General features: G+C 42.0%; 1 protein-coding gene across 1 annotated transcript in view; it reads right to left on the bottom strand.

Annotated features, from left to right (window-relative positions):
• LOC137340703 (cytoplasmic phosphatidylinositol transfer protein 1-like) overlaps window positions 1–16,165 on the bottom strand; it is a 166,286-nt gene that overhangs the window by 24,786 nt on the left and 125,335 nt on the right. Inside the window, exon 9 of the mRNA XM_068003380.1 lies at window positions 12,044–12,107. Within this exon, the coding sequence (XP_067859481.1) occupies window positions 12,044–12,107 (64 nt within the window). The remainder of the gene's footprint in view (window positions 1–12,043; window positions 12,108–16,165) is intronic.

Raw genomic sequence — 16,165 nt, 5'->3', positions numbered from 1 at the left:
TCATTTATGACCTTACTGGATGGTTAATTCACATGAATACTCACTGAGTTTAGGCATCAATCTAAAATCAATGGAATCATTTTTTTTTTAACCTTCACACGTCTGCAGAGAGATTGAGCAGTGACACAGGGCACCACTAGATGGTGGGGCATAGATTCAATTGCTCCATTCCACTGAGTTCCCAATTTCCACTTTGCCACTGAGGAGATACTGGGGATGATTTTTGGCCTCCGCCTCCCCCGTTTACACTGGAAAATGGGATCGGTGTTAGTTGAATTTTTTTTTTAATTGCACGGCTGTTGGCCGTTTGATGCGATTTTCAGACAATCCAACGGGCGGCCAGTGCTCCTGTGGTAATAGGTGGGAGCCGAACTTGATTGTGCAAATCGTGGGCGTAGAACCCCGTTTGCAGTATTCAGTACCAATGGGCAGGCCTTTTATTGAGCGCACTCCGACCTTTGGTACTAGACCTCGAGAGGCCTAATGCTGTGCCTGCCTCCACCAAAAATACTGTGACCCGCCGTTGGCAGTTCGGCATGCCCCCCTGCCCCTTTTACAGTTTTCTGCCAGCTCAGTTCCGCCACGGAGACGCCAGATTTATCGCTCCCCTGGATCAGTGCTCATTAAGCACTCGGAGTCAAGAGCCATGGATCGCAACGGTCTTTGCAGACTTTCCCTTTCAGATGGACGTCCATGCCACTAAATCAGGAACCATTCACTACCTAACAGAAACCTCTACTTCTACTGTGATCCTGGACTTAGTAGCCCAGTTGAGAACTGATGCAATTCAGATCTAATGGCATATCAGCCTCTGACATGATTCCATTTGAACTCCACCCACAAATACCATTTTAGTAAAGAACAATGTTTCTACTCTTTCTTACCTGGATCACCAATTAATATTTCAACAGCCAAATGAAAGAGATGTTGTACTTTAAAAGTTGTAAACAATTTTACAACACCAAGTTATAGTCCAGCAATTTTATTTTAAATTCACAAGCTTTCGGAGGCTTCCCCCTTCGTCAGGTGAACGTTCACCTGACGAAGGGGGAAGCCTCTGAAAGCTTGTGAATTTAAAATAAAATTGCTGGACTATAACTTGGTGTTGTAAAATTGTTTACAATTGTCAACCCCAGTCCATCACCGGCATCTCCACATCAGTACTTTAAAAGTGTGAGACTTAAATATCTGTTCATGACTTGGATTTTTTTCAAAAATCAAAGGAAGGCTTTTGCGTTCAGTTCTATATAGACAGTTACTGTGAAATTTACTAAGGAAAATCTGACCGTTGCAAGTTAATAAAAACTTTCAGTTTGTACATCTCAGATAAAAGAATCACCTCAAAATGTAGCCGGATGGCAAACATGGTTGTGACAGTCAAAAGCAACCTCATTTGTCCAATTTGCTAAGACAGGTTGTAAAATGGTTTAGAACATCGAAATGTCAAAGCTTTGTATGGATTGGATATGGAGCACCTTTCTTACTGTGTGCTGAACTGAGTGGGTGCCTTTTAAAAACAGGCAATGAAAGCCTTATGGACTGTGAAATTTGATTAATCTTTGGAACATGTCTTAAAAAAAACAATTAACTAAACTTAAGAAGTCAGAAACTACATATGTCAAAAATATAAAGCAAGTGTTCCACTTAAACTGAACATAAAGATAATAATAAATTCACTGATCTCAAACTCCCGGTAGGCAGCTGCATTTGAAGAGATAGGTCTCCAATACTATAGTGAAAATTCCGTTTAATTGCAGTTCCCCGCCGGGAGCATGTATTAGTGAATTGGCCCTCATTTATAGGGTGTTTAGTTGCTAACTGGAACAAAAACATGGTTCAGTGCCATAGGCTGATAAATGGCACTGATGTTCAGAACAAAAAAATTTCCTATTATCATATATTATATTTCAGCACAGTACATGCTGGTATTTTTTGCCAATGATTTTGTTGTTGACATTCAACAGAATTTACCTTCAGCTCCAGGACTTGAGCAGTCATCTAGACCGACACTTCAGTGCAGTACTGCAGTGCAGAGCTGTGTTGTCGGAAGTGGCGTCTTTCGGACCCAACAGTAAACCAATGCCCGCCTGCCTCCTCAGGTGGATGCAAAAGATCGCAAGGCACAATTCAAAGGAGCACAGGGAGTTTTACTGGTGACCGGGCTAACATTCCTCCCTCAGCCAAGAACAGGTCGGCTGGCCATTTGTTCATTGCCTATATGTGGGACCTTGTTGTTCACAAATTGGCTGTCACATTTGCCTACATAACAGTGACGACACTTTAAAAATAATCCATTGGTTGTAAAACACTTGGGACAACTCGAGAATGTGATAAACTAAAGAAAAAAGAAAGATAGGCCTTCATTTATACACTGCCTTTCACAACCTCAGGACGTCCCAAAGCGCTTTACAGCCAATGAAATGCTTACGGTGCCATATAAATGCAAATCCTTCTTAAGTAAGCAGGTCAGGTGATTTGAATCTGAGTTCTTTTTAAAAAGAATTTGCTTTGTTATCAAGTGCAGCTGAGTTGAGACTCAGACACATTGAGCAGAGGGAGAAAGAGCATAATGTACCAAAGACTCAAAACGCTGCAAATTAAAAGGATCACAGGCTTCATAAAAAGTATTTGACTAACGTTTCGTTTTTGCTTGATGAGGGAGAAGAGCAGCACATTATTTTATTCATAGTGACACTGCGTGCAAACGAGGTGATGATGCTTTTGAATACTATTCATGGCTTTGTAAGCAAATGACGAACAGGTTTGACAAACACTTTTTCGTGAAGATGATACACCTCTAATGGCTTCTTTTAGACTCAACTAGGAGTTACTGTTGGTGATATTAGTTGGTGAACACAATGCATTCTTGTGACTTTCCTCTGCCCGCTATTTTAACCGAGGCGTTAACTTATTTAAAATTAAATGGATCTGTTAATAACGCTAGACTATAGTCTCCAAATCCATAAAGCACAAGTGGCTGAAATTCTGGCACAAGGCCTTTTGAAAGGCTGCAAACCTTTACTAAGCAAAGGTGATTGATGCTGGGGGGGATCAATTACTTTTAGCAGAAGCCCCGCTGGCTCCATTAGGAACCAAAGGAAAATATTTAATTACCTTTTTTTATTGAGCCCTTCCCAAGCCTCTCTCCTGCCCTTGGGAGTGGCATGGAGCTGCTCCAATTTTCCGGGTCTCCATTGGAGCCGGTGCTGCTTCTGTTCCCTTGCAGATGCCAGCATCCCACCCTGACCATGCCGATAAACTGGTTCCTGTAACTTGGGACAGGGTCTGGGTCGTTGTGTCTGGCCAGCCAGAAATTCCATTTCGATTTTCAGTCTCCTTATCTACAATGAACAGGTCCAGGAGGCCAAACTGAAATGCAGGAAACTACACCACAATCAGATTCATTTGTCACAGTGGAAATCATTTCCATAATGGATTGTGTCAACTAAGCATGCCCAGTTAAATCATATTGTGCTAGGTCTCTACGGAAGGCACATAGCACAAAATGTTCTGAACAAGATCATTTAAAAAATACAATTTCCCTTCGTAACCTATTGGCAAAAGCTAAGATCAGACAGTGAATTCACAATTTTGTGCTCAAATGTTCAAGTGCTCGGACTGTACAAGCCACAGTTATGTTTGCAGTGGTTTTGGACAGTTTTCAATGACAGACCTAATGGAAAGCCCGTCTCATCTCGGGGAATAGAAAATGCTCAGAGACAGATGGAAGGAAAGAAAGAAAGAATTTGCATTTATATAATACTTTTCACAACCTCAGGAGGTCTCAAAGAGCTTCACAACCAATGAAGTACTTTTGAAGTGTAGTCACTGTTGCAATGTAGGGAACGTGGCAGCCAATTTGTGCACAGCAAGATCCCACAAACAGCAATGTGATAAATGACCAGATAATCTGTTTTAGTGATGTTGGTTGAGGGATAAATGTTGGCCAGAACATCTGTTTTTCCAGTAGTGCCATGGGATCGTTTACGTCCACCTGAGAGGGCAGACAGGGTCTCGATTTACTGTCTCATGCAAGAGATGGCACTGTAAACAGTGCAGCACTCTCTCAGTACTAAACTGAAATGTCATAGGAACATAGGAACAGGAGTAGGCCATTCAGCCCCTCGTGCCTGCTCCGCCATTTGATAAGATCATGGCTGATCTGTGATCTAACTCCATATACCTGCCTTTGGCCCATATCCCTTAATACCTTTGGTTGCCAAAAACCTATCTATCTAACATTTAAATTAGCAATTGAGCTAGTATCAATTGCCGTTTGCGGAAGAGAGTTCCAAACTTCTACCACCCTTTGTGTGCAGAAATGTTTTCTAATCTCGCTCCTGAAAGGTCTGGTTCTAATTTTAGACTGTGCCCCCTACTCCTAGAATCCCCAACCAGCGGAAATAGTTTCTCTCTATCCACCCTATCTGTTCCCCTTAATATCTTATAAACTTCGATCAAATCACCCTTAACCTTCGAAACTCTAGAGAATACAACCCCAATTTGTGTAATTTCTCCTCGTAACTTAACCCATGAAGTCCGGGTATCATTCTAGTAAACCTACGCTGCACTCCCTCCAAGGCCATATGTCCTTCCGAAGGTGCGGTGCCCAGAACTGCTCACAGTACTCCAGGTGCGGTCTAACCAGGGTTTTGTATAGCTGCAGCATAACTTCTGCCCCCTTGTACTCCAATCCTCTAGATATAAAGGCCAGCATTCCATTAGCCTTATTGATTATTTTTTGCACCTGTTCAAGTCACTTCAATGATCTATGTACCTGAACCCCTAAGTCCCTTTGGACATCCACTGTTTTTAAACTTTATACCATTTAGAAAGTACCCTGTTCTATCTTTTTTTGATCCAAAGTGGATGACCTCACATTTGTCTACATTGAATTCCATTTGCCACAGTTTTGCCCATTCACCTAATCTATCAATATCCCTTTGCAATTTTATGTTTTCATCTACACTGCTTACAATGCCACCAATCTTTGTGTCATCGGCAAACTTAAATATGAGACTTTCTATGCCTTCATCTAAGTCGTTAATAAATATTGTGAATAATTGAAGCCCCAAGACAGATCCCTGCGGGACTCCACTAGTCACACCCTGCCAATGTGAGTACCTACCCATTATCCCTACTCTCTGTCGACTTTCGCTCAGCCAACTTCCTAACCAAGTCCATACTTTTCCCTCGATTCCATGGGCTTCTATCTTAGCTAACAGCCTCTTATGTGGGACCTTATCAAATGCCTTCTGGAAGTCCATATAAATAACATCCATTGACATTCCCCTGTCCACTACTTCAGTCACCTCTTCAAAAAATTCAATCAGGTTTGTCAGGCACGACCTACCTTTCACATGGCTGTCTCTGATTAACTGAAAATTCTTGAGATGTTCAGTCACCCTATCCTTATAGACTCCAGCATTTTCCCCACAACAGATGTTAGGCTAACTGGTCTATAATTCCCTGGTTTCCCTCTCTCTCCTTTCTTAAAAAGCGGAGTGCAATGAGCAATTTTCCAATTTAGAGGGAAAGTTCCTGAATCTAGAGAACTTTGAAAGATTATAGTTAGGGCATCTGCAATGTGCTCACCTACTTCCTTTAAAACCCTGGGATGGAAACCATCTGGTCCTGGGGATTTGTCACTCTTTAGTGCAATTATTTTCTTCATTACTGTTGCTTTACTTATGTTAATTTTATTGAGTCCCTGTCCCCGATTCAATATTAGTTTTCTTGGGATTTCCGGCATGCTATCCTCTTTTTCTACTGTAAATACTGATGCAAAGTAATCGTTCAACATGTCTGCCATTTCCCCATTGTCAATGACAATATCCCCACTTTCAGTTTTTAAGGGGGTCAACACTGCTCCTGACCACCCTCTTTTTCCTAATGTAACTATAAAAGTTCTTCATATTGGTTTTGATATCCCTTGCAAGTTTCTTTTCATACTCTCTTTTTGTAGCTCTTACTATCTGTTTTGTGACCCTTTGTTGATCTTTGTATCTTTCCCATTCGCCAGAATCTGTTCCATTTTTTGCCTTTTTGTATGCCCTTTCCTTATGTCTTATACTGTCCCTTACCTCTTTAGTTGCCCATGGCTGCTTTTTTGGCAAGTAGAGTTCTTGCCCCTCAGGGGTATAAACCGATTTTGTATCACGTTAAATGTTTCTTTAAACATTTCCCACTGATCATCAGTCATTTTACCCATTAACAGATTTGCCCAGTTTACTGTGGACACTCTCTATCTCATCCCATTGAAGTCGGCCTTACCCAAGTCTAGAATCTTAGCAGCTGATTCACTTTTTTCCCTTTCAAATATTACATTGAACTCGATCATGTTATGATCGCTATTGGATAGATGTTCACGCACAGTTAAGCCGTTAACTAAATCTGGTTCATTACTCATTACTAAATCTAGAATGGCTTGCCCCCTTGTTGCCTCTAGGACATACTGCTGTAGAAAACTATCCCGGACACACTCAAGAAATTCACTACCTTTCTGACAGTTGCTAGTCTGCTTTTTCCAATCTATGTGAAGGTTAAAGTCCCCCATTAAGACCACTATGCCTTTGTTACACGCTTGTCTAATCTCTGCATTTATACAATCTAGCACTTCAGAGCTGCTGCCAGGGGTCCTATACACAACTCCCACTATAGTCTTAGATCCTTTCCTATTTCTTAATTCAACCCATAAGGTCTCTGTTGGCTGCTTACCTCTCATTATATCCTCCTTTATCATTGAAGTGATTTCACCTCTAATCACTAAGGCTACTCCTCCCCCTCTTCCATTTTCCCTATCTCTCCTGTAGACCTTATAACCCGGTATATTTAGTTCCCAAACTTGACCATCCTGCAGCCATGTCTCAGTAATAGCCATCATGTCATACCCTCCAATTTGAATTTGAACCTGTAGTTCATTTAATTTATTCCTTATACTCCGTGCATTTGTATATAGAACTCTTAGTTGGGCCACAGACCCTAGTCTGACCTTCAGCTTTGATGCTGGGTTAATCACCTTATGCCTTCTAGTTTTGACTTTATCTGTAGTGTCTAAAGTACACTTTCTTTCTGCTGGTCTACGCTTTTCCCTTTCACTTGTTCTTGAACAACTGTTTGTATTATTTGTATTGTAAATTTCCCCTGGGTCTTCCCCTCTCTTGCTGCTCTCAACTTTACTCCCTTCTCACTCCCCGCTCAGGTTCCCATCCCCTGCCACTCTCGTTTAAACCTTCCCCAATAGCACTAGCAAACACCCCCTCAAGGACAATGGTCCCGGTCCTGCTCGGGTGTAACCCGTCCCGCTTGTACAGGTCCCACCTTCCCCAGAACCGGTCCCAATGTCCCAGGAATCTAAATCCCTCCCTCCTTCACTATCCCTGCAGCCACACATTCATCCGGTCTATTCTCCTGTTACTATACTCACTAGCACGTGGCACTGGTAGTAATCCTGAGATCACTACCTTTGAAGTCCTGCTTTTTAATTTATCTCCTAACTCCTTAAATTCACCTTGCAGGACCTCATCCCTTTTTGTTTAACCTATGTCGTTGGTACCGATATGGACCACGACTACTGGCTGTTCACCCTCCCCCTCCAGAATGTCCTGCAGCCGCTCTGCGACATCCTTGACCCTAGCACCAGGGAGGCAACATACCATCCTGGAGTCAGATTATGTGCTCAAGTCTCTGAAGTGGGGCTTGAATCCATGACCTTTTGACTTAGAGGCGAGAATGCTACCACTGAGCCACGGCTGACACCACAGGCAGCTTAAAGCAGCCATGATTTTTGGCTGCCTCAAATTTGCTTCAATCGCACCACAGTTTATAGTGGTGGGAAAGCAAAGTTAATGCCATATTTTTGCCCCGAATGTTCAAAGCTTACCAAAAGCTAGGTATTTCATTCAATATTTTTCCTTTGCTTTGTTTAAGGAGACAAACAGGGGCCAAGTCACCTGATCTGGTTCCTATTTACCACTATAAGTGAGATATGAGATATTAGATTCACACATACACAATCAGGAATATCACACAAACACTTAGAGTCAGGAACCCCTTGTTCAGCTGGATTATCAGATCTCAGAGCGGTAACTAGAACATCCTGAGATTGAAAGCAACTAACTACAGTAGTTTTTGCCAGAACTGACGCAAATATTTCCCCTAGCTGCAGTCCTGTAAACACTTGATATAATGAACACACAATTCATTATACTACAATGATGTTTAAGTAAACAGATGTGAGCCTGGTTAAATGAATCCGGTAATAACAGCCTCAGAAGACGATTGATTGTTGGTTTAGTGGTGTAAATGTGCCCATTAGAATAATTAGACCATACAAACACTGTTTCAAAAACAGATGTTTGCCTCTGATCCATTTTTTACCTCCAGTAAACATAGCTGAGTAAAATAGGATTTGGCAAATCATTTAAAACAGTAGAGGACTGCATTGCACCTTGCTTTCAACAAACCTCCTCATGTCTTCCTCTTTATCCTTTGATGCCCCCCCCCCCCCACAACACTTCTTTTCTCTTTCTCCCTTCTGTTCCATTTTTTGTCCACCGCCCTGGAAAGTACCCCATGCTCCTGAGGAGCAACACAGAAATGTAGATTGATTGTATTACTGCGCAGTCGCTGATGGCAGCTATGCAAAATTAAATGAGGTGGTGCTACTGCGTCTGGAAGCACAGAGTACAGTAGTGTCGTGGTTCTGGTACTGGACGAGAGTTATGAAATTGAATTCAATAAACCTGGTAATTTGTGGGCTGGCATTGGGTAAAAGTGACCATGAAAGCTGCTGGACTGTAGCAAAAAACCACTGGTTCACTAATGTCTTACAGGGAAGAAAATCTGTCCACTCTACCTGTTCTGATCTACATGTGACTCTTGTTCCACACTACGCATGGTTAACTTCTAATGCCGCACATGGTTAACTCTTAATGCCTAGTAAGCCACTTAGTTGTACAATTGCTACATTCAAGAAGGCAGCCTACCGCCACTTTCTCTGGGCAATAAATACGGCCTTATCAGTGTTTACCCACATCCTGGGAACAAACATATATATATAAAAAAAACAAATGTATCATATTAAGTATTGTTTATCACTCCGGGTAACTGGAGATGCATACGGCCGTCAGCAAACACAACTAGCTATCTCTCGTGATGTGAGCTGCTACGCGCTTCTGTGTTTTCCGACCACAAGCAGGCCAAGTGCACGGCCCACCCAAACAGACTGGCCGTGCGTGTTTTCAAACCAGCGGGGAAGAGCAGGCAACCAGAAATCAGAAGTTGTTAACAACTGTGAATGTGCAAGCTCATGCACATGTGTACAAGGTGTCAGCCGTGGCTCAGTTGGTCGCACTTTCGCCTCTAAGTCAGACGGTCATGGGGTCGAGCCCCGCGAAGGTGCCGTTTTTCGGATGAGACGTTAAACCCAAGCCCCATCTTAGGTGGACGTAAAAGATCCCATGGCACTATTTTTGAAGAAGGGCAGGGGAATTCTCCCCGATGTCCTGGCCAATATTTATCCCTCAACCCAAATCACTGAAAACAGATGATCTGATCGTTATCACATTGCTGTTTGTGGGACCTTGCTGTGCATAAAATTGGCTGCCGCCTTTCCTACTTTACAAGAGTGACTACACTTAAAAACAAGTACTTCATTTTGGGACATCCTGAGGTCGTGAAATGGGCTACATAAATTTAAGTCTTTCTTTTTTCTTTTCTGTATCGCCATTGCCGCCAATGTTCTGGGAACTGTCGCGCAAGCTGGATTCCAGAGCACTGGGAACTCTGGGAGATTGCAGGATCTTTTAAGTTGAAGCCGTTCTGCACTTTAAAGGGGATATTTGCTTGTGTAAAACAGGGCGACAACACTCTTCTGAAGGTGCTGCTGAGGGTGTCCATAATGGAGAGTAATCAATGGTTACCAGCCCAGGCAGCTAAAAATAATACTCCGAGGAAAAAGTCTGGACTAATCGGGGATCGGGGTTAATGACAACCCTTCGATCACAGTAGTCCAAGGGCAATCAACACTGACACTGGATTGTTTCACGACACAGCATTATTTTTATGCTTTTGGGGAACTGAAGTCACTTTTACTAATAACAGGCAAGGGCTGCACGCAGGGCTGAAACTGTCTATAACTGTTGAAACCATCAGAAAAAGCTCACCAACTAGAGTTAATTCTAGATCTAGCTTGAGGCTTTACCTTCACTTGCACTTTCTAACCACAAACCTCAGTGATTTTTATTCCTGCTCAATTTATTATCAAAGTTAGGGGATCATAATCTCCCATTTTGCCACCTGACCATCATAACCCCCCACATGGAGAACAAAAGAAAACAAGACAACAACCATGGAGGTGACGTTATCCCAACATTCAGAGGCACTATAGATTCAACAGAGGACTTTCATGATTGCTTTGAAAACTAGAAAGACTTTGTCTCCCTAGCTGTATCTTACTTTCTCTCTCCTCTCAGGTGTGAGAAAGTACAGGAGAAGACATTCCCTAAAGAATGTAAAGAAAAAATGAGAAATACAGAAAAAGGGAAACAGTAAAAAAACAGAGAGAGAAAAACAAAGGGGCAGAGGGGAAAATTAGGAGAATTATCTATAGGTCCATTACATGCAACTTGAGCTTCCTATAGGCTATACTTTTGCCATCCTCACACTTATTCTTCAAGGGCAGCACCAGTCTATACCCATCCATGTAGAGGCAACATATTTGCACTATAGCAGAATGAAATGTTACAATGGTCAAAGGTTCCTGCTGGTGCTCGTGTACTTTACTGTTTAATGAGTGGTGATAATTCAGCTTTTTTTTCTTTGACGGGGACAGGTTGACCAGAAGAAATGTCAAATGGTCCGAGAACTGCAGTTTAGGTCTGAACTTTCGTGCTGGAGTCCCAATCTAACCTGCAGTATTTCTAGTCAGAATTCCTTAAAGTCATTTATTTTCTGAATTGGTTGTCCTGGTAACCTGTACTTGAAAGGTTTTATGTCGACATCTCTGGACCCAGTCACCTCAAACTCTGTTTGTTTCCAAGTTCTGAATTGGCCCTTACTAGTAAAATATCATATGGTTATTGCAGATTTATAGTGCATAGCTGGGATTTCTTGCACTTTATTGCTTGCAAAGCCAGGCAGAACACTCAGGAAACCATCAATTTTGTTTTCAACTGTGTTCCGCCATGCTGTGAAAGTGTTCCAATTAACAGTAACTGGAACGTACACTAATTCATTTACAAATACTCCAACAGGTGACTCACTGCATCAAAAATTGATAGTGCTGTCAGCAAAGATATTATCCTATTCAAAGTGGTGCTCGATTCCACAGTGAAATGGCCTGAAGGAGTTATTAAACTGAATTTGCAGAATGTCCCTCTTCCTGTTTAGCTTTGACTGTCAAAATAAATTTATGGGATTTGAGACATTCAAGTGTTTCCTCCTGAGCGTAATGCGACTTTCGCATCTAACTTGAATGAGGTGCAACTAGAATTTGAGTCTTGGGAGCAAGTATGTAGACGATGCAAATCTGTGAGTCAACTATGAATGATATTCATTACTAAAAGTGACTCCTCTTCAAAGCTAATATTGGATTAAACTGCATGGAAGCACATGCAGTAGGGACATGTATTGTCTGTGTGCAGGGTCAGGCCTCAGCTACAGTGAGAAAGGGGCAGATCTTGGCCTTGTGCAATAGTGTAAAATGGGTGATAGTCCACTGATTTCAGTGGAAATAAAAATTGGGCGAGATGTAAATCGGGCTGCCGACTCGCTATCACCCATTTTACACTAGCGCAAAGTCAAGATCTACCCCAAAGTCAGATTGCTACTGTTGGGATTCATTGGAAAATGGACATGTTGAACTATTCTCATCAAAAGCGCTAAAGCTCTTAACATACCTGGCAAAGAAACCAAATGTCTCTCCTCTCCCCTTCCCACTTACACTTAGAATACAAGAGAGCTCTGGTTAAAAAGAGATATTGATGACGTGCTATTGCTTTTCATGTTTTAAAGACAATTACAATGGTTTAGCTTGACTCACCACACCACTCATCCACCCAGGCAAACGCTTGCCGATGACCTATTAATAAAATGTCCCTGATGACCTGAAACAAGAGGAAAAAAAAGTGATTGAAAGCTCTTTGGTGGTTATTTCTTTGCTTAACTTTTGGAGCCCTTCAGCAATGCTGATAAACAATTGAAGGCACAGGTTTTATTCATCTGTAGATCCCTCTTTGTTCTGTTTGACAATTGCGGATTTCAACACTTATTTCTGATTCATCTCTGTCTACTGAAGGTGACTGCATGTTAAGCTCAAATTTCACACAGAGAATATTAAGTTCTGGAGATATATATTACTGAGGAGGAAACCCCACCCCCTTTAATTTCATAGCTCAGTTATCCCATTCTCTTATTCAACCAAGAAACCCCACTATAGTTGGAAGATCCTCCCTTCCTTTCTCCTACTGCGTGGAATCTCCCAGCGGGAATCCTCCTTCGGTTTGGAATAAAGTGGAGTTGGGAGGAACTTTGTGCAGGCCAAATATTTCCCAATGGCTGACATCAATGGAAAATTCAATTCACATGGAATGGAGTGGCACACAGTTAGTTGTCTCTCTCCTCACGCCCCCGACTGTTACAAAGCACGTCAGATGAAACCCACGCAAACGGAGTATCGGTGACTGGTGGCCCTCAGACTTCATCCTCAACCTCATGGATGGGAGCGGAAAGTCTGATGCTTGTACTAATCATGGGAAAATGGAAGAAAAAGATTTTGCACTGTCGTGACTATCAAATGGCTTTCCTTGATCCACTGAACAGTGTGAACAGTGTGTCATGGTTTTCCTTAAAACTCACCTCTTCGACTAAGCTTTTGGTCACCTGTCCTAATATCTCATGTTGTGGCTCGGTCTCAAATTTTGTTTGATAACGCTCCTGTGAAGCGTCTTGGGACGTTTTACTACATTAAAGGTGTCATATAAATGCAAGTTGTTGTTTTATGTATACAAAAGTCAATGATACAAACCAAAAATATGTACCCGTCAGTCTCACTGGGCCACTTGTAAGGTATCGTTGTTTCTTCTCACTTTCACTACACAATTCTCTCTGAACATTTAAACGATACCAATGAAATATTAAACTTAACAAATCTGTAAAGTTCCTAAGAGCTGTGCTGTCAGATCCTGTGAGACCTACATGAATGTTAGCAGATGTTATCTGTCTAGACCTTCCCTCACAGCGCACATTTGCAAAGATCTTTGCGGAAAACTGCATCACACTAGACAACAATCAAAATAAAAAGGAAGGAGAAAATATCACAGCCACCTCAGCTTACAATTCTGTGCATGCGGCCATGTGTTCTGCTGCTTCCCATTAATCAGAACGTTATTATCTGCTGGAAGACCATTATTTGTGTCTATTAACAAAGCTTCAGCAAGATACTGATTTTATGGTCTGTTACACACTGCTTTCCTGGAACTTGAAAATGTATTAAACCCCTAACTAGAATTTATTAAAGTACCAAGAGCACAAGGTTCATTGTAATTCACAGAAATATTTCATATAATTACAGACTAAAGAACTATGTTCCCAGATCCCAGAACACAGCTGTAATTCTCAATTCTTTCCTATGCGTGTACACCTCCAATGGTATGTTTGTAACTTAACTCAAACAAAAGGGCAGACTGCTACCCTTTTTGACCAAAGTCACCAAAAAACATTACAATACAGAGAATTGTATGCAGTACAGATCCCAAGTTTCACCTAATGGAGAGGTTGGGAGTTATAAGCATGTCACATGGCTTGCTCCGTATCAGGACAAGTATCGTTGAGATCCCTGCAGTCGCAGCTGAGCTGTCCACTTACCTTGAGAGGGATGCATATGATTGAAAAAAATCTTAAAAGGAATCTTACAAGATTAGAAAGATTAGTTTGGTTTTCGCACAGTCATTCCATTTCCCGCTCTTTAGTCTTCCATGTGACACCATGTCCATGTGACCCGCCCCAATGCTCTATCATTGATTGGTGTGAAGCACATGAGAACAGTTTTCAGCGCCCTTTTTCCCTCCTTGGAAAAATGTTCCTGAGCTGTTTTGCACCAGTTTATAAAACAACTCGTCAGTGACTAATACATCATAGGCCACGTTGTACACGTCTAACAGATAAGTGATTTGACGGTTAACATAAGCACGGTCATTGTGGTCTCCTGGACTGGTTTTGATTGCCTGAGGGGGTCGGAGAAGAATATTCCAGCCTTTTTATCTCTTTTAGGCCCTAAGTTTCTTTTTCTGTTTTTTTAGCCTCTCTCAGGAGATTACATGGCTGCAGGGACGTGGGGGGGGGGGGAGGTGGGGTGGTAGGAAGTGTCCAGTCAGGATGCTCCAGGTATCATGAGTGTGGGGCAGGCTTGATGGACCAGTTGGTCTATTCCTGCTAGTCATTTTCATATGTTCGCACTACTGGATAAGTCTGGTTAGACCAGCTGAAGAGCGAAAGTCTGGAAAAAATATACAGGTTAAAACAAGTTATGGACTTTAATATTAATGAGCAGCAGGGCATCTGGTTTTGATTGTAATAAAATACTATTTTTATACTGCGACAAAGTACTATAATACTAAGTGTGAATGTTTTTAAATAGAACCACAGTTAGGCAAGTTTAACTAATGACACCTTTTCCAGCTAAAGTAATTAATTTTTCAAAAGAGAAGACAAACTGTAAGCTGAGGGTAAAAGTGGATTTTCATTTCCTGAGCTTCTAATGTAACAAAAAAAACTCATTTGACTGCAAGGTTCATTTACAGTAAAGAGCTGTTGAACATTCAGCATAAACACTAATGTGCCACAATTAGGCTTGCTCACTGCAGACAGATTGACAATCCAGTAACAGTGCAGTTTATCTTAATTGCTAAACTTAAAAGGGCCTTAATAGTCAAACAGAAAGTTTCCAAACCAAGCTCAGATGCTAAACCTGCCAAAAAACCATTGTTGTGACTGTACCTTCCCTATTCAAAATACAGAGCAGCATTCAGCCCAGGGACTATTCATCAAAGCAAACCCCATCACTGGGTGACAAGTAGATGAAGTGGTTCAGTGGTGACATTTTACTTCCAACCAGCGTAACATATTATACCATCCAGCAGGTGGCGCATTTTGAGTTTTATAATGTCTACATAAAGCTCCCTTGTCCAATAAAGCATCCCTGGTCAGATTCAGGGTCACTCTGTTAACGTCCAGGCTACATCCACCACGCACTATAAAAGTGTGGCTATTGCACTGAGCTGGCTCGCGATCCATCAGCCTCTTTAAGAGGTTCAGTTGTTTAAATAGTGTTGAGGTCAGCGTGGTTGTAACCAGTCCAATTTCGGGTCCTTTATTATCAAAGAGTAACCCAATTTACGTGAAAGTGAGGCCAAGTCAGTCCATTGACGCATGTTTGTTACATTGAAGGAGGCCAGGAAGATAGGTTTGATGTTCAAGATTCAATCTGAAATACTGATTCCAAACGCACAAAATTTTATTAGAGACCCACTGAGTGGGGGGGGGCACATGACCAATGATTGATCCCACACATAATTCCACACAATACATATATATTCCCCTCCAGCCCCTTACTCCCATCCCCGTGTCCCAGCCAAGATCCAGAACTTGCCCTGTGTGTGTGTGTATATATATATATATATAAAAAAAATAAAAAAACAAAAATCACTGAAGGAATCACGACTCAGACGCACATTGAAGCTGAAGAGCAGCACTGACCGAGATCAGATCACCGCCCCTCAGCCGAAGTATGTGTTCTGAGGAGCTTCTGTTGGGGGGGGGTGAGGGGTTGCAGGAGAAGGGAGGAATACGATTGAGGCATGCTTCAGGGGCTTTGAAACATTCTAATTACCAACAGAGACTGTCTGAATAGAAGTCTTCCCGGCTGCATTGATTGTGATTGCACACATCTTTCTTACAAGCACTACTTGAAAGGAATCCTATTAAAATGCTAGGTGGTCAACAGCATCCAGCGCTTCCCTTATTTTACTGCCGTTATTGGAGCCTCCAACCTGCCCTTTTATTTTCTTAGCCATTGTTCTCCTGAAGGCTTTTTCCTGTCTCATGCAGTACAGTTCCATGGGCGCTCGGTGCCTTCCGGTACTTCATCCTGTTCCCTTTCACTCAC

This window comes from Heptranchias perlo, chromosome 22 (assembly GCF_035084215.1).
Source record: "Heptranchias perlo isolate sHepPer1 chromosome 22, sHepPer1.hap1, whole genome shotgun sequence".
Taxonomy (NCBI): domain Eukaryota; kingdom Metazoa; phylum Chordata; class Chondrichthyes; order Hexanchiformes; family Hexanchidae; genus Heptranchias; species Heptranchias perlo.
The sequence above is the reverse complement of the archived record's forward strand: the minus strand, read 5'-3'. Positions and strand labels throughout refer to the sequence as shown.